Source organism: Oreochromis aureus, linkage group 18, assembly GCF_013358895.1.
Source record: "Oreochromis aureus strain Israel breed Guangdong linkage group 18, ZZ_aureus, whole genome shotgun sequence".
Lineage (NCBI taxonomy): Eukaryota > Metazoa > Chordata > Actinopteri > Cichliformes > Cichlidae > Oreochromis > Oreochromis aureus.
In genome coordinates, this window is record NC_052959.1 from 29938541 (window position 1) to 29963584 (window position 25044).

General features: G+C 41.8%; 1 protein-coding gene across 5 annotated transcripts in view; it reads right to left on the reverse strand.

Annotated features, from left to right (window-relative positions):
* LOC116327403 (disco-interacting protein 2 homolog C) overlaps positions 1-25044 on the reverse strand; it is a 226563-nt gene that overhangs the window by 38155 nt on the left and 163364 nt on the right. For 4 of the 5 annotated variants that reach the window (XM_031748990.2, XM_039601846.1, XM_039601843.1 and 1 more), the window contains 15 exons: positions 21640-21731; positions 16556-16666; positions 14065-14188; positions 10078-10187; positions 9013-9115; positions 8816-8880; positions 8008-8101; positions 7793-7912; positions 7004-7118; positions 5762-5901; positions 5068-5204; positions 4780-4988; positions 4327-4441; positions 2728-2929; positions 1742-1851 (listed from right to left, as the gene is read on the reverse strand). In XM_031748990.2, the coding sequence (XP_031604850.2) occupies positions 1742-1851; positions 2728-2929; positions 4327-4441; positions 4780-4988; positions 5068-5204; positions 5762-5901; positions 7004-7118; positions 7793-7912; positions 8008-8101; positions 8816-8880; positions 9013-9115; positions 10078-10187; positions 14065-14188; positions 16556-16666; positions 21640-21731 (1847 nt within the window). The remainder of the gene's footprint in view (positions 1-1741; positions 1852-2727; positions 2930-4326; positions 4442-4779; positions 4989-5067; positions 5205-5761; positions 5902-7003; positions 7119-7792; positions 7913-8007; positions 8102-8815; positions 8881-9012; positions 9116-10077; positions 10188-14064; positions 14189-16555; positions 16667-21639; positions 21732-25044) is intronic. The other variant, XM_039601844.1, reaches the window with a different exon arrangement.

Below are 25044 nucleotides of genomic sequence, written 5' to 3' on the forward strand. Positions count from 1 at the left end.
GAGTCATTTAAAGATTATATTGACACTCTGGATGTCTACAGCTCTATGAAACACTATCAGAGTTGTGTTTTTACTGTAATACCTGTACTAATTTTCCTAAATCTTGCCCTCTGTACAGTAATTTAAAATATTTTAAAATATTGTTCACCACTTTTAAATGTATCCATAAATTGGCCCCTCCCTACCTGTGCGACTGACTCCACGCTGCTACTTCCACTCGCCCCCCTTAGGTCAACGTCTGCTGCTCACCGCCCCGTCTCACCACTATGGGGAACAGAGCTCTCAGCCGCTCTTCTAGCCGGCTCAGAAATTCACTTCTGATATAAGGAATACAGGCTCTCCTCCCTTATCCAAGTCAAACCTCAAAACCCATCTCTTTAAACCAGCTTTTAATGAATTACTGTCTAATGCTGTTTAAAAAAAAAAAAAAAAATCCTTTTTACTGTTTGTCTTTTATGCTTCGTACGGTGATCTTGGCTTTTAGAAAGATGCCCACAAATAAAATGTATTATTAGTATTACTATTAATAATAATTAAGACTTAAACTAACAAACACTAAATAAGACTCACTGTGGAAACTGAGTGGATTGAATTAAAAACAATGGAATAAATAAAACTATCATAACTCTGCTGGGAATGTGGAAATTCCGACTTCGGATTTAATCTGGAAAGAACCATGAGAGTAGCTGACCAACCCCGTGAGTCGTTAAGGATCACATGAGCCAAGGTGTGAATCAGGGTGTTAATTACCCACAGGACCAACAGTGTGAATCCTAAGTGACCCCCCACTCCCTCCATGACCTAAAGTGTGTTTGAGTGGGAGCTGAAAGGGCTGGGCAGGGATCTCAGGACTGCACTGTAGTTGGCTGGAAGCTGGTTTCATAACCCGCTGCCTCTGTTCAATAATGGTCATCCACAGTAGAGATAGATGGCCTCCTTTACTTCTAAATTTCTGACTTCTCAGTTCAAGATGTGAACATTAGCATCCTCAGTAGAGCGTCCTTTCTGCTTTAGGTGTGGCTGTGCCAACGCAACTCAACAGACACGAGCGCAACGATGCAGAGCCAGCTCAGCCGGGCGAGCCTCAGCCGTACATCTGTGCAGCGTTAAAGGAACGCTGCTTTTATTAACATTTGGGCACCGACCCGGAACATGAACACTCACCGGGAGTTATTCAGCGCTGCAGGAGTCTCAGTAATGGTGGCCAACAACAGCTAAACCTTAACATTTTTGTCAGCTACGCAAACACTGGAAACCACATCGCACAGCCTCAACAAAATAACTGGAATGACTGAAATAACAATCACAACACAAGCAGAGTTAAACATTAATAGTCCCACGGGGCACTGCGAGGCTTTGCCAATGCAAAGTGTTCTGTGCTTCAAAAAACAAGCCATGAATTATTAAAATGAAACAAGTACGCACAAATATACTCCTCAGTCTGCTGGCCGAAGGTAAGGATAACGCAACATAACTCAGTAAACTTCAAAAACTAGCACAACTAAGTTAATTAGACCAATTAAATCAGGCGAGTGTTGTTTACAGTGCTTTACACGGCAGACAAGGATTTCATTAAAGTACCATCAACACTTTCTGTTGAGTGGGTTATTAATGAGAATAAGTCGTAATGGAGTAAGACATGAAATGAAGCCAGATGCCTAATTATGTGTACTTTGTGTGTGTGATGTTTATGATGATGGTGATGATGCAGAAAACCAGCAGACCCCCCTCTCACACACACCTTCCTTGCCTGGTCATTGTCTTCGATCTGACCCAGATCCCTGCCGCTGGCCTGGGCGATCCTCTTCCCCGACACCAGATTCCCGACCATCACAGACGCAGGACCGATCTCTGGAGGAGGAGCAGGGAGACGAGACGAGAGCTCGGTATGAACGGAAATGTTGCACTCAGAATCAACCGGCCCATTCAGCAAATACAATACACGGATTCTACATTTTTATCTGATTACAGCCAACGATAGTTAAACAACATTACTGTGCTAAGTGAACATTCATCAGCAGCGTTTTGTTGTTTAGATGCAGCTGAACCGTCCCCGACACCCTGACCTGATGAGAACGGAGAACTAAAGATCGAAAATGTTTTAAATGCAAAAATATGGATTGAATTGTCACAGCAGGAAACGCACAGCTGTGACTAACAGCGTCAACAATGGCTGCGATGTAATCGAGCGCCGCACAGGGCCGTGACAACCGACTGTGTCAGCACGCACAACATCAGGACCCTGGAACTGGGGCAGCCAAATTCAGAAACTGATTTTTTTAATTTGTCCTTCTTTGGAACATTTTTGTCTTCGATTCGTTTTTCTTTGTCTAAACTCCGGATGACACCTCTGCTCGCTAGAGCTGGAAACGGTTAACACGTCCAACCACTGAAGCCAGTGTGCGGCTATTTTGATGCTGCCCATCATTTATACTTCTCATGAGGGGGTCGTGATGTTTCACACTGTTTTGAGTCACTACTTACTTTGGTTGTTTGCTCAGGATTGAACATTAAAGGGCAGATTTAGGGAGTGAAACAGCTTAGAAAGTTTACTGTTTCCCTTAAAGTACTCCTTTTTCACAACATTAACCCTGCATGTGTAAAAACTCCACTTAAGGACATCTAGTGTGTTTATGTGACGCCAAGTTGTTCTATAAGCCATAAGAGTCTCTATAACGAGGATACCTTAACTGTGCTCTCACGTATTCGCTCGTCCTCGTACTGTACCTGGCTGCTTCTGCCGGGGTTTGGGCAGGTTCGTTACGCAGGTGTGCGGACACATGAGCACGTTGCAGGGGTGCAGCGCCCCCTCCAGGAAGAGCTGCTTGGTCTCGGACAGGTGGATGCCACCCAGTGGAGTCTTGGGCAGAGTGTTGGAGGGGACCAGAGCCAGGCAGTACACCCCCACCTGGTGGATACCGTCTATCGCCTGGAACACATCGTGTTGGGAGAGGATATATATATGAAACAATGACTCAAAGGTAATAATTAAGGTAATAAGTGTTCATCATATTATTATGTTGTTACTTTAATTACTGTAATATTGGTGTTTGATCATTTTTGCCATTCATGATATTTGTCACCATGTACAGTGACGTTTATTGTTTAGCTCCATCGTTTCATCTCAGCTTCTTTTGAAAACACTGACTGCTTCTGCATCCCGACAAGCCAAATGGAAAAACACGCAGGCAGAATCTGCAGCGGTGAAGGAATAAAGAGAAATGGTTTTACTGCAGCAGTTAAAACTCCAGACGGCTTTTATAGCTTTGCCACAGTCGCCACGCTGGCTCAGAGACTGTGAGCTCAGATTTTATCTATACAGTATGAATGCATAATCTAGTATCACAAGCTGTGTGTGTGTTTATATGACTCTGAGGGAGTGAAGGAGGCTGTGAGAGCTGTTTTGTCACTTTAGCAAGTGGGCTGGTAAAATGTGTTTGCTGTGTGAGCTGGTTTGTGTTAAAGGATCAGGCTGGTTCTATTCTGCAGTTTTCCAACTTCTGATGAAAAAACAAAAACAAGCCCTGAACACATACATTGTGAAGAAGATGTGAAAATACAGGCAGGCCAGTGCAACCACTCAGCCTCCTGCTAGATGCACCAATGCATCTGCACAAATGCTAGGTGATTTTCAGAAAAGTTAGCCTTGACATCAAGGTCACCAAGATTCGAAGTTGTTTTGAAATCCAAAATCCTACGTTGGCTCGTTTTCACCTTATCGCATTCACAAACGTGTCCACGCTACCACCTGCCCATCCAGTGGGGTGACGACAATATCCCATCAGTCATTCATGGCTAAGGGTAAAAACAGCTCACAGCTAAATGACCTCCTCAACATGTCTTGAAGTTCTCCAGAGGCCTGGTAATGAACTAATCCTTTGATTCAGGTGTGTTGACACAGGGTGAGATCTAAAAGCTGCAGGACTCCGGCACTCGAGGCCTGGAGTTGGACACCCCTGTTCTATAGCAACCACCATAGCTAGGATTATACACTCTTCTTTTCCAAATGTGCTTCTAAATCTGTCAGAGATGACTCATGTTCAGTCGTGTCAACTCTCTCAACAGGTTTTTGTTGTTCATACAATGGAAAACTGGCATCACAGGGATTAAGTCCTGCTAGCTCACTTCAAACTATGTTACAGTAGCTCTCTCAGTACCAACCAGTGTACTCTATTTAAACTGAACTGAATAAATATTAGATGAGCCCTTTGCCACTGATACCTGATCTAGCTCTAGAGTCATAATCATGATAATCAGAATCAGGATGAAGCCAAAAACAAACTGCTGCAGATGGAAATGACAATCCTGTCTGAAATATGAGCATACCTGCAAAACTCGACTCATCCACTGAAAGCTGTCCTCCTCAGTCGAGTCCGGCCGCTGCTCAGCCACGACCACGATCCTCTCATCATGGAGCACCGTGATGGAAAACACTGCTATCCTGCAGAACACACAGAATTAGCACATTTCATTGCATGCAGTTTAACTGCGCTCCACACAGCCAGCCACCAAAATGACCATAAAGTTCAATCAGCAGCTTGTAATATTTGTGAAGGGGCAGATTTATTGCGGCGCTGCTCTGTTAGGCTGCGTTAATGTGTGTTTGAAGCACATCTCCCTAATAAATGAATGTATTTCAGTTACTTTGCAGTTTAATATTGTACATTCAGCAGCTATGAATGTATAACATGATGTACGTTTGTAAATTAAACACAAGCTCCACAATAACGAGAAACAACCTGAGTCCGGCTTAGAAATTAAAGCAATATTAACACTTACCGTCCCCTGTATACAAACTTCATGGGCTCCACAGCCAGCGCCGTAGCAACAATGTCGTCAGCATTGTGCCGACGCCCACCGACCACCATCAGACCGTCCATCTTCCCCGCAACAAAGATCAGACCTGCAGGTCCGATGAATCCCAGCAGGCCGGTCCTGGTGAAGGGAAACTCGCTGATGGGAGTGCCGTTGTTGGACACGGGAAAGACCTGCAGAGGTGTTAAAGACACGACATGTAAACAAAACGCACACAAGATAAATAAACATCCGAAGCATTCACGCTCTCACCTCGAACGTGTTCTTGGTCATACCGGCCAGGCCGTAATACGAGGTCCCCGTGGCAACCGTAGAAACGCACAACTCTCCGATCTCGTCTGTTTTACAGAGCTGGGGAACACCTTCAAGCTTCACCACACACATCAGACCTACAGGCAGAAAGGGAAATCCATTCTCACTGGTTACAGTCTCGTCTTACAGCAAAGTTAAAATGAAAGTTTTAGCATTAACTATTCCCAAACTTCAAGTCAGGTATTTGTTAGGCAGGTGTTTCCTCCTCCGTCTCCCATCAGGGAAAGAAAATTGTTTCATGACAACAGTATTGTTTCTCTTGTTGACTAATTTCATGATTTTTACCTGCAGAATAAAGTAAGTCAGAAATAAGGACAACAGTGACTCTCTTTTTTGACCTTAATGACCTTAACTCTACCTTTAAGGTCTTAATTAAGTGCATCAATACCAAAAACATAGATAATTCCTTAAAAACACAAATCCTGAAATCATGCAGTAAATAAATAAAACAACCAAAAGTCTCGTGCAGGTTCGATAAATTTAAAAATAAAGTAAGCAATCGGTGGCATCATGCTGAAAGCAGACTATTCTTTGGTGTTCATGGGGAAATGTAAATTATATATATACATAAAAACAACCATCACAACTTCAGCAGTGCTTGGTTAAAACTCTGCTTTTTGGACATCCGTCTCACCTCCAGGCATGACGGAGCCGACGTCCTGCAGCGTGAGCACCGACAGCTTCTCCTCCGAGTCGACCCGGATCACGCCATGACTCAGACCCTGCATAGACAGGATGCCGCGACCAGGAGGGGTGGTGCCCTCCTCCAGCGGCCTGCAGGAGGGAGAACACAACATTTATCAGAATGAAGTGTGTTTAAGAAGTAAGTAGCTACAAATTTGTTTTAGAGTGCAGACACTTCTTGGGGAAGTAAAGACAGTTCAGGGAAACAACCTGAAAATCAAAATATTATAAAAATAAACGATATATTTATGACACAAAAGCATTGATGGAAACATTTCTAGAGTCAGGAGACTGTTTAAATTATGGAGGCAGTAAAATGATTTTGGAAAACTGAGACATTTTCAAAAATGGCTACATTTGGGGCCATTTTTGAAAGACTGGACCTCTTTGGAGACTGAGAACGTTTTCAAAATTCAAGCGCATTAATGGAAGGAGTAACAAGTTTTGGGAAGTGCAGTTTAAAAGTTGCAGTACTTTAAGAAAGTCAAAATACTTCAGCGATGTGAGGACAGCGACACGTCTTTTTAGAAAAGAGGATGCAACTCTAGTGTTTTTGGAAAGTTCGGATGTTTTTAGAAAGTGTGGACAGTTTGGGGAGGAGAGCACTTACTCTGTCCCCAGTCATTACCAGGACATTTTAAGGGTAATTAAGTTTAGGCTGAAGTGAGGATTAGAGGCTAAGAACTGCTGTGTGTCAGTGAAGGTCCTCACAAATACCAGTATAAACATGTGTGTGAGTGAATTTAAAAGGTTTTCCTCTAAACACAGAGCTCATAATCCCCACACCCAGCAAGGAAAAGCTCTTTATTAGCACACACAGGCAGAGATGCAAACACTCAGCCTCAAAGTGTTTTAATCAATAAAAAAAAATGAAAAGCCAACATGTGACTGGCAGCTGCTCTGACTGTAAATGTGGCGTTCAGATGTTGAACTACAGACTGGATGATTAAAGAGCTGGAAGTGTAAGTTTAGTGTTTTAAAACCTACGAAACTGTAAATTTAAGGTCATAAAATGATAAAAAAGGACAGTGGAAAGAGGTTATAGTCATTATGAAGTAGCAATCACAGAAATCACTCGCTAAAAGTTTGTCTTTAAATGCTAGAAAGCACATAAATTTGAACTAATTATATCTGTGTGTCTTGAGGTGAATACAGCGTGTGTTTGTGTGTGTGTGTGTTTGTGTGTGTGTACCTGCGTATAGCCACAGTCAGCGCCTCGGGGGAGCTGGCACACGGGCAGATGACCTCCGGCTTCAAACCTTTCGTCTGGAAGACGTTGAGGAAGGCGTCACAAGACGAGATCGACCCTGAGAGACAATCAAACACTTAAAACTTCTTACTAAAGCAGAAGCGGCTCATTATCTAGTTTTGCTTCGTACCAGTTTTAATGATTACTTCTTTATTATCAAGCTTTTAGAAACTGGCCAATAAAATAAACCAGTCACAGCTCCAAATTTAATCTTTTAGGCATCTCTTGTTAACTTTTTTGAAAAGAACATATAAATAAAGAAATGTTTTTCACTTGGATACACTGAACACTGAAGCAAAATTAGGGCCATCAGAAAGTGTCAGGGCCCTGCAGGTGTCAGTACACTAACAATCCAGCAGCAATGTTTTAGGAGAAACGCCTCCTCAGTGGCCTCATCAGTCACATCAGGCACTCAGGATAAGGCCTACACTAACTTTGATGTTTTATGATGTTTTTCTCACAACATGCTGTCGCTGTGACATCGTAGGGCATCGTATTGAAAAAGAAAAAAGTGTGTTGTACAGCTCTCCACATGCCCCTTTGTTTGATATGGTTTCTAGATATTTCTTCTGAAGGTCAACTTTGACCCTGGACACTCACAATGAAGCTCCCAACTCCTGAAAACCAATCCTACATCACTAAACATTATCAGTGTACAAATAAATGTGGGCTGGATATTTAGCTGGTACAGGAGACACTTTAAACATATATCAAAAAAGACTGTTAGCTTACAGGGATTTGAACCGTCGGCCACCACCAGCATCCGCAGGGAGCTCAGATTGATATCCCGCTGATCCCGGTGGGCCACCAGAGCCCAGTGCATGTCCCGCGACTTCACACAGGCCACCTTGGCTGGAAATAAAACATCGCAGGTTCAAATTACTGCTGTTAAATGACTGAATTTGTCATTTCAAACAGCAGGAGACACATCAGATACGTTATGTCACCTTTGTACTGGCAGACTTTTTGGATCCAGGACAGCGGGTTGACCTTCATGAGGGCGTAGGGAATACTGATGACGTGCATCATATTCATCACACTCTGACAGACACACACAGAGACACAGTGACAGAGGTGAAGATGTGCAGAGTTAAAGAAGTGAGACAGACAGAAAGTTGATTATTTTCATTTTCAGTTCAGATTTACTCACGTACTGTACGTGAGTACAAATTTGATGTACCCGATCTGAGTATTTTCTTCTCAGAGGCACGTTACACTCCACCACAGCTCGGAAAGAAATGCTGTTTCCTTTACTGCACAGAGAGCTCGCTGAACTGAGCGAACTGAGGCCAAAAGTCAGCGCGCTCAGGTTTGTTCTGCCTCTGGGACCCGGATGGTTTCAGATTTGTCTTCATTTTTAATCTGGCTAAGACTTCGATGTGCACATTAAAGCCAGACTGCTGGTATTTATAATCACAGCTGGACTGAATATGGGCACGTGTGGTGGATTGAAATGGGGTAAGATGCAGAACTTCAGCACCAGGAGGAGGAAAGTGTAACTGGGCAGTAAATATATACATTTAAAATCTATTCATATACCAACTGCAATAAACACTGTGAACTTTTAGTAATTTAAGTAGATTTTACAGAGCATGTCTCACTTCATGTATGTTATATATGTTAATTTCTGTGGAGCAAAACTAGTTTTTTAACTGTAATTACACTTTTTTTTAAAGTAAATTCATATTGAGGCAAAGAGTTTGTTTAACAAAACTATCGTCTTGTAATTGTAATTTCATACAATATTTTTCTTACTGTCTGGACGGCGTGCCACAGTCCTACGTCCTTCTTGAAGTCTAGTACATTCACTATGGTCTCAGCTGCAGGAAAAGAGAAACAGAAACAGAGCAAGTCGAACTTCAACATCTGAGAGTCAGTGAGAAACAGCAGACTGTAGCTGCACAGCAGCGCTGTTCAGAGGTTTAATCAACAGGAGTAAATGTGTGTATTACCTTCTGTGTATGAGCAGGACTGTGTGATGGCCTGGCAGTGCGTCAGCATCGCTATCCTCATCACCGTCACGCCGAGGACGCTGCCGTCCTTACACGTCTTATACTGGACAGACAGAAACAGAAGCAGAGTGACGAGGCGGTTTGTTCCCGCGTGCGTGACGATCGTCGATACAGAAAAATGTTGGAACAAGAAAATTCCACGTGCTCCTTCGCAGCACAAATGAGGGCCAAAGTGGAGGCAACAAAAAACTGCAGTTCCTCAAACGACCACTTCCCCCACAGACTTTTTTTGCCATCCTTGATTTACAGACTGTGTTTACTTGAAGTATCTACGAGACCCAGATTATCCAGCACGTCCATGTTTCAGATTTTTAGTGGTGTCAGAGTCAAATTAGTGTCTGCAGCTCAGTCAATAAGCAATTTTTAAAAATATTGATTGTTAAATTTAAGTCTTTTTTTACACTAACTTCCCAATAACCTTAATGACGTCTGAGTGCTGTGCAGTGACAGCAATCAGTGAGAGTCTGCACAAAATAAGATCTGACATCAGTCGGACAAACGCACATTATGGGTCGCTTTTAAAGCTATGAATCATTTTGAGTCATAACATTTTTCTTTTTTAATCTTATGTGCGCGTCACTGAAAAACTAACATTTCTTTTTAAGCCACTATAAAGTGCGCCGCAGTAATTTCGTCTGTCTCGACTGATTCGTGGCTTCGGTTAAAAATAAAAGGTCATTTTTCAATCGTCCGTTTTCTTTAATCATTTTCCTTTAAGCCTTTTTCAATCTGCAGAGCAATCAGGGAGACATTTCACCTGGCTGCCCGTGTAATTACTGGTCGGCTGCTTAAAGAGACGTTAGGCAGATTCAAATCAATCAGACAGGACGACAGAATTGAGCGGCGGCCGGCTGAGAAGCAGCGAAGCGTCCACCGAGCTGTGGTGAGATTCTAATCTGGAGGACATGTAGCAGCATTGATTTCATGACTCAAACAATACGGGTGGAAATGTTTTGATGCCCTGACGAGAACGTGCATCTGTGTTTCTGTCATCGTTTGAGTTACCTCGATGTAGGCAGTGTCCTGGTTGGCTTCCTTGATGTGTGGGAACCAGTCTCGGGGCGGTTTGGAGAGGTGTTTGGACTCCGTGACGAACCACATCACCTTCGGCCAGCCTGGACGCACATGGAGACAAAACAAATCCCTTCAAGATTCATGTGTGTTTCTGATTAAAGGATTATTTCACTGTTATAAAGACATTAACTTTATTCTAGTATTTGACTATGAAAAGTAACAGAAAGCAACATAAGTGCTTTTAGATTTCTCTCTTCAACAGAACTGAAAGGTTGGACTTCACTGCTTTGCTGCAACAGCTGCTGAAAGTGCAACAAGGTTTTATTTACACGAAGACGTCAAATATATACAGTGGCTTGCAAAAGTATTCGGCCCCCTTTTTCCACATTTTGTCACATTACAGCCACAAACATGAATCAATGTTATTGGAATTCCACGTGAAAGACCAATACAAAGTGGTGTACACGTGAGAAGTGGAACGAAAATCATACATGATTCCAAACATTTTTTACAAATAAATGACTGAAAAGTGGGGTGTGCGTAATTATTCAGCCCCCTGAGTCAATACTTTGTTTAGGGTCATTGTCCTGCTGGAAGGTGAACCTTTTACAAGCCACTGTAAATGCAGACAGATTATGTCAATTCATCTGCTTCCAGGGCCAGGTCACGGGGGCAGCAGCCTAAGCAGAGAACCCCAGACTTCACTCTCCCTGGCCACCTCCAGATATAATCCCTCCAGCGTGTCCTGGGTCTGCTCCAGGGCCTCCTCCCGGTGGGACATGCCCAGAACACCTCACCCAGGAGGCACCCTTGTCAGATGCCCAAACCACGATAAGGTAGTGACCTTATCGTGGTGGAGGGGTATCTGTGTCCCAGGGATCCCAGGGGCTATGTTGTCGGGGGGCTTATGTCCCCTGGTAGGGTCTCCCATGGCAAACTGGTTCTGGGTGAGGGACCAGACAAAGAGCGATTCAAGAGACCCCTATAACAAGACCATCGAGGGAACAGTTCACCCTGCCCGGGATAGGGTTACCGGGGCCCTGCCCTGAAGCCAGGCCTGGGGTGGGTGCCCGAGGGCAACCGTCTGGTGGCCGGGCCTTAGTCCACGGGGCCTGGCCAGGCACAGCCCGAAAAATGGACATGGGCCCATCCTCCTGTAGGCCCACCACCTGCAGCAGGTGCTGTAGGGGTCGGGCAATGTGTGTTGGGCACCGTCCAGGAGAGGAGGCCCTGGTGAACCAAACCCCGACTACCAAACAGACAGATTAGTACTCTGGTAGTGTTCTGGTTATATCTCTATATAATAACAGTAAGTTACTGAGTTGTCGATGTGCAGTTAAATCGTCGTCACTTTGTGAATTTAATGGAAAAATGTATAAATGTATGAGGTTCGAGCTGGATTCTGACTACAAGCAGTTAATGTGAACTTAATGGAAACTAACAGCAGAATGATTCCATCTTATTGCTAATTTATCACTTTCTTGATGCATTAAAGTCGATTTGCAGACGGCAGCTGACTGTGACTGGTCGCAGTCCACTCTGTGGTCTCCAGTCACTGTTTTCCCTCGTGTTACTGTAGCATAAGCTATCGTAGCTAACGTCAACACTGCACAAACCAATATGTGACGTCCACCCACACATGTATGAGTTACAGTGTGGGCTGCAAACTCACCCTTATTCATTAAGTCATGGAAAACTGAGAATGCTGAATAATAACTTGGAATAACTGACAACTATCACAGAGTTTGTTTGAAACTGAAGTCATAATAAAACAAACAAACAAAAAAAAAGTTTCTCAGTTCATGTCTCATTAATCTGCTGCACCTTATCTCTTAATTGTTTTTGCAGATGCTTTAATTCAAAGAGACATAAACTCAGAGACAGTGTGTGATTCATCAAATTACCAACCTTTAGTGCTGAGTCGCAATCACACCAGTTTGTGAATATAAGCGAAATAATAACGTGTGAAAACTGTGCTGTAAGAACGACTGCCGCCCTCACAAAGACAAATTATTATTATTATGAGGATGTTTTTCTCCTTGCTGAGCTGTTGCACGGATGAAAACGAGTGAATGCAGAATTGAGTACGTGAAGGCTGTTAATGCCTGAATTTACTGCTGCTGATTCTGCAGGGGAGCGAGACAGAAGAAACAATCAGAACGAGATGAGCTTATAGCCTGCTGATCAATAAGAGGAGCACTCCACTTTAATGACACATACACACACACACACACACACTAAATCCAGGCTGAATGAGGAGCAATAAATCTGCTAGCATGATGTTGCTATTTATACGTCCATTACTGCAAAGCAAACAGTGGTTATTAATCAGCAGGAGATTCTCTTTTCGTTCACCGCTAATGTCTCTTTTTCCTCCATCTATCACATGACTTGCATCCATTTTTCTCTTCCCTCAGTCCTGTCAGTTATTTTGCTATCGACTTGCATTACCACTTCTCTGACTCTCTCTCTCTCTCTGTCTCCTTGTCATTCATTACTCAAACCCAGCTGTCTGCAGTCATCAGTCTGTCCATTTATCCAACTGAACAGCGGGACCACGCTCTGAACTCTGAACCACGTGTTTGTCTGCAGTCTCGTTCAGCTAGTTTGAAAGTTTTAAACGGCGCATTGTCAGGACCATCATGTTCAGTCCTGATAATTGCAAGAGTCTGGTGGTGGATTAAGATTCGAATTTGTGATTTAAATAAAGGTTACGGTTAATTTTTTGTGGATTTGCGGCTCAAGAAATGGAAAGAGCTCAGAGGGAATTTTGTGATTGCTGAGAGAGTTTGCTTGGCTCGTCTGTTTGCCAGTGAGATTATACTAAAAATCACTGAGGATCATTTCATAAAACTAGTGGAGATTTGGACTAAAGCAACAAAACATGGACCACTTTCTTTAAAACTGCAAAAAAGAGCTCCAGCTTTGGCAGAGGATGCACTTTTACCTTCACGATGTGCTTTGTTTTAATGGATTATCCGACCTCCCTGCAGGGTGCCAAACTCAATTTCACCGAGGGCCACAACGAAAAATGACAATCACATCCAGACCCAAACATATCTGGATTTAATTCATTTACATGTCACACACAGCCTCACACACAGTTTGGTCTGCAGAAATCAGATCAAACAGTTAACAGAAAAGTGCATTACCAGTGAAACCCTTACACAGCTGGCCTGCAGGCCTCATGTTTGCCTTAAATCAGGGATGTCAAACCAGTTGCCCACTTTGGCCTTAAGTGGGTCAATCTGTAAAGACGTTTAACTACACATCGAATCCTTCAGATAGCTTCATATATATAAAGCAAAGTGTAATGTTAATACTATGTCTCAGGTTTTTTTCCATGATAAAGAAATGGTGATGTAGTAAAGAAAGAAATCTGTCTCGACGACTCTTTGGGTTTAAGCTGTAAGAGACAAATGTGTGAAATTACACGTTAATTAACAAATAATTGTTTATCTATTATTTAATTACTTTAGTGCCGTATGAATGGCCACGAGGGAGGACTTCATTAGTAAGAAAAGCTGTAAAAAGAGAAGTCACAGAGAAGTCTAAAATCTCTGCTCTCCTTTATGTTTTCCCAACGGGCCGGATTGAAATCGTTGGAGGGCCAACTCTGGTCCCCGGGCCTTCTGTTTGACACCACTGCCTTAACAACTTTCAGTTGCTCCGATGTCTTTTTAAAATTATTTTAATTGCTTTCTAAATTGATTATTTAAAATAATGAAGTGTTTGAAAAACTCAAATTTTAGCAGAACTTTTCATGAAAGCAGGTTAAAGATTTTTAATGTTTTGGTTAAAAGTTGCAGTTTTTCTACATATTTCAAAAGACGGACGCTGATTTATTTCTAAACTACAATCATGCCACAAACATGCAGATTGATACTGCAGTCTAGATTTATTCAATACTGGTGTTTGTATGAGGATTAAAGATGCATGTGTGGATGTTTTTACGAATAAATCTCATGTGCCTCTGACCTTTAAACTGTGGGATCTCTCCAGTGGGACTCTTGGGTAACCCTTTATGGCAGGCGTCACTGGTCAGAGCTACAGTCACTCCACAGCTCCCCAACAGAAACCCAATCTGCTGACTGCCGGCGTCCTGCAGAGAGACAAAGACCATTGATCTGTGATTCATCACCTGGACTGGAATCAATGTGTAAGTGCTTTGTGGTCATCATCAGCTTCTCTGTTCTATAAGAGTCATGACAGGGGAAATCTACAGTGCTGATTATGTGAAATTGTCAGGTTCACTGGTTCAACTGCAATATTACAAACTATTTTCTAAATATAAGAAATTAGTCGAAACTCCCAAGAATTATTTATTTTATCTTCCCCTAAAGCTCACTGCTTCCTCTGCTTGAAATCAGCTGAAATCGAGCTGATTTTAAACGACTCTGAGGCAGTTACATCAGTCTGCAAATGTTACGTCTGCTCTTTGCTTTCTCTGTTAGACCCAATATTCATATATTTATCTGAACATTAGCCTCAAAGTATTTATTGTTTAATGTTTCTTACTCATTTATCCTAATTGCACAGGATAAAGAGTACAATTCTTTTGTGCATCCTGCTCTGTGGTGTGTGTAAGGTGCGTCTATCATGATGCAACCAATGCTGATTAAGCTGCTGCCCACGTTGGTCAAAGCACGAAGGAGATCTCAGATCTCGGGAGTCCTCTCTTCCTGGTTAAGCACTAAATAGCAAACTTTAAAATACTAATTAGTAAGTGTAGGTGTTGGCACAGTGAGATAAACAGCTCTCGCTGGGTGCCATGTGAAACATTGTTAATGAAATAAAAGAGCAACAGTCAACGTGAGAAGTTGTCTGTCTGTCTGTTCCTGCTGCTGTTTCCTCGTTGCTCAGAGCAGATTCGATGCTTCGAATCATGCACGTCATAATTTACCTGCTTCTCTCTGTAAACAATCAGCCTGACAGGAAGGTGTAGTGAAGTGATCACTGGGCTGATCTTCAGAAATCCACACTGACTACGAGACTCACACCAGCCCTCCTGGTTCCTCCCAGAGGATATTACAATGCACACAAACGTACGGCAGCAGCAGCAGCACAGTCGCTTCTTCAGAGACATTTGGCTCTCATTACACCTCAGCAAAGCTCAGCGTCCTCTGTGTTGAATCACAAAGTGCCTTCCAGTGACTCATGTTTTCAGTGCTATCCCCCCCAGTGTTGCATTAGCTCCACTGACTGGTGTGAATTAGCTCTGCACTGCATGACTCTGCTGCACGTCCTCTGTTGAACCAGCTGATGCAGTTTCACTTCAGAAAATAAGACGACATTTAAATAGAAATGTTATCAAATCGTTTTTCCAACAATAGAAACTCCTCATTGTCAACCTTTATTTGCATTTAATGACCAATCGCCTCCTCATGATATAAAGCAGAGCATGTCTGATCCTGTGTGAATTATTCTTGTTGTCTTGGGTATTTGGTAATCTAAGAGATTTGAAACAAACTGCAAGGTAACTGATAACTGGGCACTGCAGCCTGGTAATCGAGTTAACTGCAGTTCAGCTCGGGCATGCATCCTTTTCTTGTTGAGCAGCAGCCAAGACACTGAGCTTTGTTGTGGCCTTTATATGCAAATATCCTGTGCCTGAAGACAGTGCACACACACAAAACAAATGGTGTGCATCACATTTCCTACTAGATGAACTGCTAAAGCTAAGAAGATTTTATTAGAACAAGTCAATCGCTTTCTGCTGTTTGAAATCAATGCATGCAAATCTGTTGTGCCTTCTTAGTCTTTACAGTCTGTTTCTCAGTAACCTAGACTCACACACCAGCTATGAAGCAATGAAGAACCTCCTGTCAGGATCAACTTGAACTTGAACAAAACATGTGGAGAGGGTGGCTACCCAACCTTCAACCCCATGATTAGTTTACAGCCTGCTTTTTGTTAGATGCTGTTGAGGAGACGTGACACTCAAAGGTCCACGAACGCTCCCTGAATTCTGAACTAGATCCCTGAACGTGACGCCATTAATCACCGAGCAAGCCTGTAGTCATGGTGGCCCGTTAACACTGCTCTCGGCCACAAACATTGGAAATGACATCACATCTTTTCAACAATCATGGTCTGAACAGAAAAATACTGCAACAGCCAAAAAACTACTACATCAATGATGCTTTACAGTCTTCAGAACCCTCCATACTAAGAAAAACTGAGGACTGCACTATTAAATAAAACAAGCATGTGTGCCAAAAATAATGAAAGTTACTGTTTTATTAAGGCTACTGCTTCCATTTCTTTTTAATAAACAGTTTATATCCAGTTTTATGTAAATTAGTATTAAGGTTTCTTCTACTTGTATTAAATTGCAGTTTGCTGGCTGGTGTTTTGCCTTTTTTTAATATTACAAAATACTTTTCACCATAAAGCAATATTTAACATCCACATATTTTTCACTATTCCTTAAATTTTAATTAGACATCGAATGCGGTTTTCCTCTTACCTTCCTGGTCAGCGGTACTTCTATTGGCACAGGAACCACCTCCGCCAGCAGGCAGCCATAGAAGGCTGTCATGAAGGAGGCGGGGTCATTGTTAGGGAAAACTAGCGCCACCTACAGGCAGAATGAGACATAACACATGTGTTACAGTTTAAAACGGGAAGAAATCTTTGGAAATTTCAGGATGGAGGGAAAGTTATGATGTCACCTTGATGGTTAAGGCAATAAACAAAAAATATTTGGTTATTCAAACCAAACCAATCACAGCCTGAAATATCACATCTGAAAGGATGTCAGAGGTTTTTGTTTTAAGAGAGAGAGAGCGAGGAGACAAGGCAGCAACGAAGTCAGGAAAGGAGCATGTTTTGTGTCTGTGATGCTGGATGCTGATGGCTGATAGGAGCTGCCGCCAGAGAAGAACAAAGCTGAATCATTTAGGGGGCATCTGGTCAACATCCCTCCCTCTTTCACTTTCTCTATTCCTCTCCTTCTACTTTCTTTGTTCTGTTTAATACCTCCTCTACTTTCAAACATCTTTTACTTCACATTCTCCCGTTCACAGTCCTTCTCTTCATTCCAGTCATCTGTCTTCAAACCTTCTGTTAGCACGTTGAAGTTTAACGTTAACTTCTAAACTACTGGATGCTGTTTTAAACAGCTCTCATTAAAAACACACAGAATACACTAAAAATCAATGCAAAAATTTTAATTTCTCTCAGTAAACAAGCTGCACCTAAAGAAATTGCGCTAACGTAAATTTGGACAATTTCTCCTTTAATGCCATCAACTTGTGTTTTTACTCTCTCGCAACTTTCTGACTGTGTTTCACAAGTTTCACACAGTTTTGGTGACGTACAGTATTTACAGTATTAGTGCAAAGATACAAACTTCTCTCCACTATCGTGTCCACAGAGCATGAACCCATCAACCCGCTTTCTACGTCACAGCTAGGCCGTTATCTCGCGCTCTAGCATTTTGGTCCAGTTCAGCTCCAGTTGCATGCTGTGATGATAATGGTGAACCCCTGCTTAAGTGCTTAATAGCTTCCATATACAGTACAGTACACCACAAGAGTGGATGCGTGTGTGTTAATGTGTGTGTGTGTGTGTGTGGCAGAGAGTTGGCGGTATAAACTAAGTGCACCTGAATGAATGAGAGTGGTGTAATGATGCTTTAACAGGGCTATTGTTGACATGTGCACGCCTCATTGAAGCGGGTCAGGTTTCATTTGTAAACGACAGCAGAGAGATTCACGCTTTCTGCTTGTAAAGGCTGCAGAGTGCACGTCAGGAAACACTGCACGTACATAAGCTGCCCACTTGTTTTGTTTACATCCCATATCTCAGTGTGACGTTTGTCCCGTCTCCCACAGCAGACGCCGCCCCTCCCTGAGCCTGGTTCACAGTTTTTCCTTCCCACTTTCGCCAAATGCGTTTCTCTCTTTTATTGTTAACCTTACAATTTATATAGTCTTGGTATTGTAATTTGGTGCTACATAGATAAAACTGAATTGAACTGAACTGCCATGGATTCACTGGAAGTTCTTGATGCAAAACATGCAGAGCTATTCATTGCTTCATGAAAAATCAGAAAGAAGACTAGAAGGTATCGAATGAATAAAGAGGAATATCTGTCTGAAAATAGAAAAATGATCTGGGTGGGAGAACAATGTCAGAACTGAGATAACACAAACTGTAAAGATACGCTGTTGCATCAGCTTTCTTTGGTACCAAGTAAATACTAAATTATTACAACTTCCATCTGATCCTCGTTAAGCATTCTCTCTGCAGTGAGGAAACCCGATCTCAACAAGACTTGCATAACAGGCACGACACAAAAAGAACGGCTGTAATGCAGCTATGCCATTAACTAGTTACATGTTGCAGCGTTGTGTTCTGTAGTGGTAATGGACATCACAGTTACAGTGATGTTAATACAAGCATGGGTCCTTCAATTATCTGCACAATGAAAGCGTAGAAGAAAAAAAACACTTCCTGTGCACTTGTATACAATCAGGAATGAAATATGATACTTTTGTTATTATTGCACAGAAGGACCAAAGTGTGATGGTGAAGTTCAAACTGCATGAAATGACTGCATTATACTGCTAATACAAGTATCTGCACAGACAGCATGCTAACAAAAAGCTAGTGAAGAACCCAGAGCGGTGTTACAGACGAGTGTATGCTGACCCCCAGCCCAGCAGCCAGAGCCTGGACTACAATAGGTAAATGAACCATTTCTACCTTTACCTGTTTCTACAGCACAATCACAGTTGCGATGGCTTTGAACCTCAAACTTAAACACCAACAGAAATATCATATGCATGTTCTGATGTGGAGGGTATGCACGTGACAAAAATGGGGAAAAAAAAGAGAAATTCAGTGCAAATCTCAGACAATCCATCCATCCGTCGTACTGGACAGGTACTACTGAGTGCACCGTGCATTATGGGATTAACACTTCTTGGTTGAAAGTTCTTTATTGTCATTCATCATAAAGACAAATGACAGAACGAGATAAAGTTATTCAGGTCTTGGTGCTGGAAATGATTTAAACATATATATAACGCTCTCATTAAAAAGTAAAAATCTAAGTGAATGTAATAATAAAAAAAATAAAAGAAATAATGTATTGAATTTAATGAACTTGATATGATGATTGTGTGGCGCTCAGAGGCTCTGGGAAATGTTTTTTACTCCTTTCTCATTTTAGTTTTTACACCTCTGTAATGACTCCTCCCATGTCACATGACACCTCAGCTTTTTAAAAAACTAATTTTGTATTTAAATTTTGAAATTTACTGTCATTTGATGCACTGTGCCAGAGTTAGAGTTCATTTGGATCTGCAGTCTCCTGGCAATAATGATGTCATATTAAAAATGTAATTCCAAAACAAAACTTGGCACAAGAGGACTTTTTAAAGAGAAACCACATCCACAACTTTATCTGATTCTTCAGCAGCATCATTCCCTGAAAACTTACTGAACTCGTTTCTCTGCACAGAAACACAAAACCTCTAACGTAATTTCATAAAGTAACAACTCCTTTATTGTTGCTCGCGTGTAATTAAATCTCATCGGCTTTCTAAACATTCTCCTGTTGAAACCTATTTGTTTAATCGTTCTGCAAAGCATTCTGCTCAGGTGAGATACTGAAAACATGCAGTGTAATTTCTCTAAAAGCTCCAGCAAAAATGTCTTCTAAACAAATTAAGGGGGAAAGAATTTGCAATGTAATTAAAACACACAGCCTTCACACGCTGGCATGGAGCCAGTCTCGACTCGTCTCCCACTGAGCTGGAAATTAAGCTTAAAATAAAGAAGAACGAGGGGCAAGAAGTATGGGTGTCACGTGGCAGCAGAAACATGTGGGACCATTACTGAACCTTTTTCCACTTAAGCATGATTTCATGTGTGGAGGCATGTGGAGTGTTGGGTAATAGGGGGCTCTGAGCATAACGTGATGATTAGAATGGAACAGAAGAAAGGAAGCACAATGCAAGAGTCCATGTTTAAAGTATTAAGTAACCTCCATGTGGCGGGCTGCAAAGGATTTTGCAAAAATACTGAGAGGTGACGTCAACAAACTCTCTCGCTGCTTTTTGATTTGCAAATACCAAAAGAAAAAAAGCGGGAAGAGGCTGATGTTTGTGAGTCCAGCTCTTTATACAGGATGCTTTATAATAGCTCACTGGAATAACTTCTTACAAATATTATGCTATAGCATTTTTCTTGTTATAGAGTATTAAAGTGAAGCTGTAGAAACGAGAGAGGAGAGAGAGGAGAGAGAGGAGGACACGCACCAAAGGTTCTGGGTGAAAAAAAATTAAATTGACACATTTCTTTGATCGTGGAAAAAAAGGAACTGCCTCAGGAAACCGCTCTGACAGCTTCCTTGTTGATGAAAAGTGTCATACGCAGGAAAAATGTGTCACTTGTTACTGACAGGTCTGAACAAAACAGAAGGTTGAAAAGGTAAAATGTAATGAAACGGTAAACCAGTCTGACTGTCCGGTGATAGCAATGAAAATCAATTATAATTACTATCCAGGAACACAGTGACCTTCAGCACTGTTATCTGTCTGAAAGGATTAACAAAGAAAAAACCTGCAGTGAAACGTTAGACATAGAAACGTATGGTCACACTTCTTTTGTTGCTAACTTTACTGCATATGAATTTCACAAGTTTCACTTAAAGTTCCAAAATTTTAAAAAGAGTGCATAGAAATGAATCATACAGCAACAATTTCTCAAGTTTACAGCAGCCAATTAGTAGCCAACTGCAGCAATACTTAACCGAATGACAACTGCAATCTTAACACGCTTTGCAAAACATTTTGTTAGAAAAAGAACACCGAGTTGTTTTCTAACCTACGCCAACCTCAAGTTGTCCTCACTCAAAGACTCCATGAACCCAGCAACTAAAAAAAAAACGTGTCGTCTGTTGCTACAACAACCTTCATTTACTGGCCCGATGTTCTTTCTCCGTAAAGTAAAGCAGCTTTATTAATCAACTTTTATTAATAAACGTTTTTATGTTTCAGTACCATGGACAGTGAACAGGCTCTCCGCTCAATCCTTTCAGTTTTTTAAAAAACAAATAAACAAAAAATATAAACTAATAAAGAAACACCCTCCGGAGCTGGAAGCTGAAGCCAATGTGGGAGCTGCAAACAGTGCAGTTCCTGCATGAGGTGCTTGTGCACACGCTAACTGACATTACATGGGAGTGTCTCAAACGTATTGGATTACATAACCTACTCCAAACGTCTTACAATTTAAAAAAATAACACAGAAACCAAACAAAGTGAGCTAAAATGAACTAAAACAACTCTCATGTCAAGAACTGAGGTCTGACGGTTGACTGGGTGTCTCATAAAGCCACATCTGATGACCCTACAACACATTATTGGAATGAACTGCCTGTTTCTGTGTTAGCAGATCACTTGCAGATCCTTTTCTCTTTTTCACCCCAATTGTGGCCTCACACTAATTTTCCCCCCTTGGAAAATCTGCCCCTTTGTTCTCTTTGTGGCTCTCTCCATCTCAGCCCATCAGCATCATGAATGTTTCTGCCTCACTCACCCGGTCTCCAGGTCTCACGAGCGGTTCTTGTTTGGTTCCCAGTTTGTGCAGCAGATTGTACGCCACCTTCACACTTCTGGACCACAGTTTACCTGCAAAAACATTTAAACGATGACGTCACACAATATCTCGTGCAGACAGATAAAAGGTGAGCACGTCTTTGAGAAATGGTTTGAAGTGACCGATAACAAGTTCAAGATGTTGTTGATGAAATACGTCCACTAGAGATCAAGGAGTGGACTGTCAGGAAACCTTTCTGTACCCAATAAAAGCATGAAAGAAATATCTCTGTGGGAACAGAGGATGACAACATGAGCCCCCATATGTAACAAATTACAGCACTGATATGACACGTGATTTTTAAAATACTTTGAAGTTTGACGGTACACCTCGCGGACGGACTGGTATGAAGATAATCGTATAGATTTCATAACATTCAATAAATCAAATGCTCCTCGTGACTTTGGTGTAATTGGATCCATGCAGGCTGATACTTTGCAGTTATGGTCAAAGCCTCAGGACATTAAAGGAAGTCATATAGGCGCCATTAGGATGACGTTAAACAGATAAAGAGATTCAGTGTCTAGATAAGTGCGGTTTTTACTTTAAACTTTAGGTAACACAAACCAAGCGCTTACAAAGCAGTTTAAAAATACTTTCTTCTTACAGAAGGTGTCTGTCAAGGAGCTTTCAATCTCCCTGTAAATATAAAGTTATTAAATATTATCTGATCTTTCTGATCAGTTTCATTTTCCCTGCCAGACGGACCCCGCTCTGTTCATTAATGCAGTAACTCACAACAATAGAATCAATTTCCTTCCTGTTTCTTTTCTCCCTCCTAATTCAGACTGGCAGATGCAGATATTATGCATGGGCGATCCAGGATGAATTCCTTCTTGTTTTTTATGCTAAATGAGTTTTTTTCCTGGTGTTTGTCTGAACTAATGAAATGAAGAAAAGCTTTAGGATCCCGGGAGGAAAATAGACAGTTTGGACCACAAAAAGCAAAGTTAACTGCAGACAAACATCAGCTACGAACATCATTTCTTAAAAGCGAAGCCCCCTCCGTCCTGTTGTTTACAGGTGATGTCAGGAAAGCTTGTTGGAGGAAATTATAAACGAACCTACCTACTGCTGGACCTGTTGACTTCTATTTCCTCTGACTGCCTCTTATTGATTTTGGGATATACTAAGGATCTGACCCAATTCCCAGTATGAGATAAACATAATGATGAACATAATGATTCTGGACTGTGAAGAACGCACAGCTTCTCTCTCCTCGAGTAGAGAGAAGCTGTGCATTTGTCCTTTTTTATATACAGTCTATGGAGAAAACATCATTATTATTCAGCCAAAGGTTCCATATTTGCTCCATAGGATTGTTAAACATACTGTTTACTACCATGGGCACTGCCTCTAAGTAAAGGATTAAGTGGGAACATAAGAAAAGATGATGAGCTAATATCTGCAGACAGAAGATTTGTATTTCTTGCAGAGAACACTCCAAACAAAAGCAGATGGACAGAAGGATAATCAAAGGAAGACATCAAAGTGAGAGCATCCCAAACACACAGAGAAATAAAAAGTTTACGCTTCCTCTGCACGCTGAACACAAACCCGAGCAGATTTATCGATAATGTGATTTGTTGGAGAATAACACCAGAGGATCAAAGCGTGCCGAGAAACTTCTCGTCTATGGAAATAGAAATATGTCTGTGTCCTGCCTCTTACGTGGGGTTATCTGCAGTGCAGAGCGGTGAGGGTTGAGTTTAAGGACAGCTGGAGAATTCTGTATGATGAATTCTCTCTGTTCTCCAGAGGCGGAGGACGACTCGAAAGGAAGATGCAAAACAAGTTTGTCTTTGTTGGCCGACATCAAAGGGAAGACATGACAGGAATGAAAGATGCGGCAGACATGGGAAGAGAGAATGGCCGAACTTTAGATTCAGCACTGCACACACACACACACACACACACACACACATAATCTCACCGTGTTTTTGTCTCTGGTGGCGGTCTCCAAGCGCTGGCTGAAGACATTTCACAGTCTGGTGAGCGCTCATATCGCCTCATCATCGGCAGCGAGCTCGCTCCCCACGAATCAGTTAGTTCAGTCACACACGCATATAAACACACAAACACACACACATCCAGTGCCAATTTGAAGCACCTGCAGTAAAGTTGCCGCCTATTCATGTTAATCCTGCATGTGTGAACTCATGCGTGCGACAAAGGTGCTCGAGCGCCATCAACATCAACAGAGATAAGAAATGACACTTAGGTTTACTTCAACTTCTCCTGAGAATCTTTAGATACTTTCATCATTTTGAATGAGAACACAACAAGGCCTCTTACTGAAAAACACTGGACTGACCACTTGTTCTGACCCATTTAAGGAGTGTTGCCATTCAAAAAAGAAATAGGTGTTAGGTGATGGGTTGGGTGGACAAATACATACACTAGTGTTGTGAATCTTTGGTATTGATCCAATTCCAAGTGAAGATAGATATAAAAATAGTGGCGCGGCCAGTTGTATCCCTCAGATTCGTTGCATTCACAAGATTTTCAGAAAACTTGACCTCTGACCTTGAACTTGAGATCGAGGTCACTGGGATTTGAACGCAGTGACCTCGATGCAGTCAAGTTCTACAGAGTCTTACTAATGACCTACTAATTTTATTCATGTGTGTTGCAGCAGGGACACATGTAAAAGTTTCAGGACACCGGCCCTGGAGGACTGGAGTTTGACACCTGTATACCAGGGTGTCCACATTGTCCACCCGTCTACCTGCCCGGCATGACCCCATCAATCAGCTGAGGGGTTTGCAAAGCAGTGTGTGATGAATTATGAGATAAATCATCATCAGTTTGCAAATTTTGAAGCACCTGCTTTTAATGACCACTTAATCATTGTGATTTACTGCGATTACTGTGATTATGATTATTTTCCACAATAAATTTTTAGCTTTTTGTCTATTTTGAAACTTTTTTTGGAGACTTTTTTAGACAGGATATAAATAAAAAGACATAATAATAATAATAATAATAATAATAATAATGGATTGCATTTATTTAGCGCTTTTCAAGGGACCCAAAGCGCTTTACAATGCTACTATTCATTCATTCTCACATTCACACACTGGTGGAGGCAGCTACAGTTGTAGCCACAGCTGCCCTGGGACAGACTGACAGAGGCGAGGCTGCCATATCGCGCCAGCATGACAGTTCAGATATATTTCATAGTTGATGTCTGAATTTTTTTTTTCCGTTTCCATAAAAATAATTTATTTAAAACAATTCAGTGGACTGCATACTGAACAGAAACAATGTATCCATCCTATCGCACTAGTATTGGTACAATACCAATACCAGCGTTGGTATCAGTGCTATCAATGTTTGGATTTA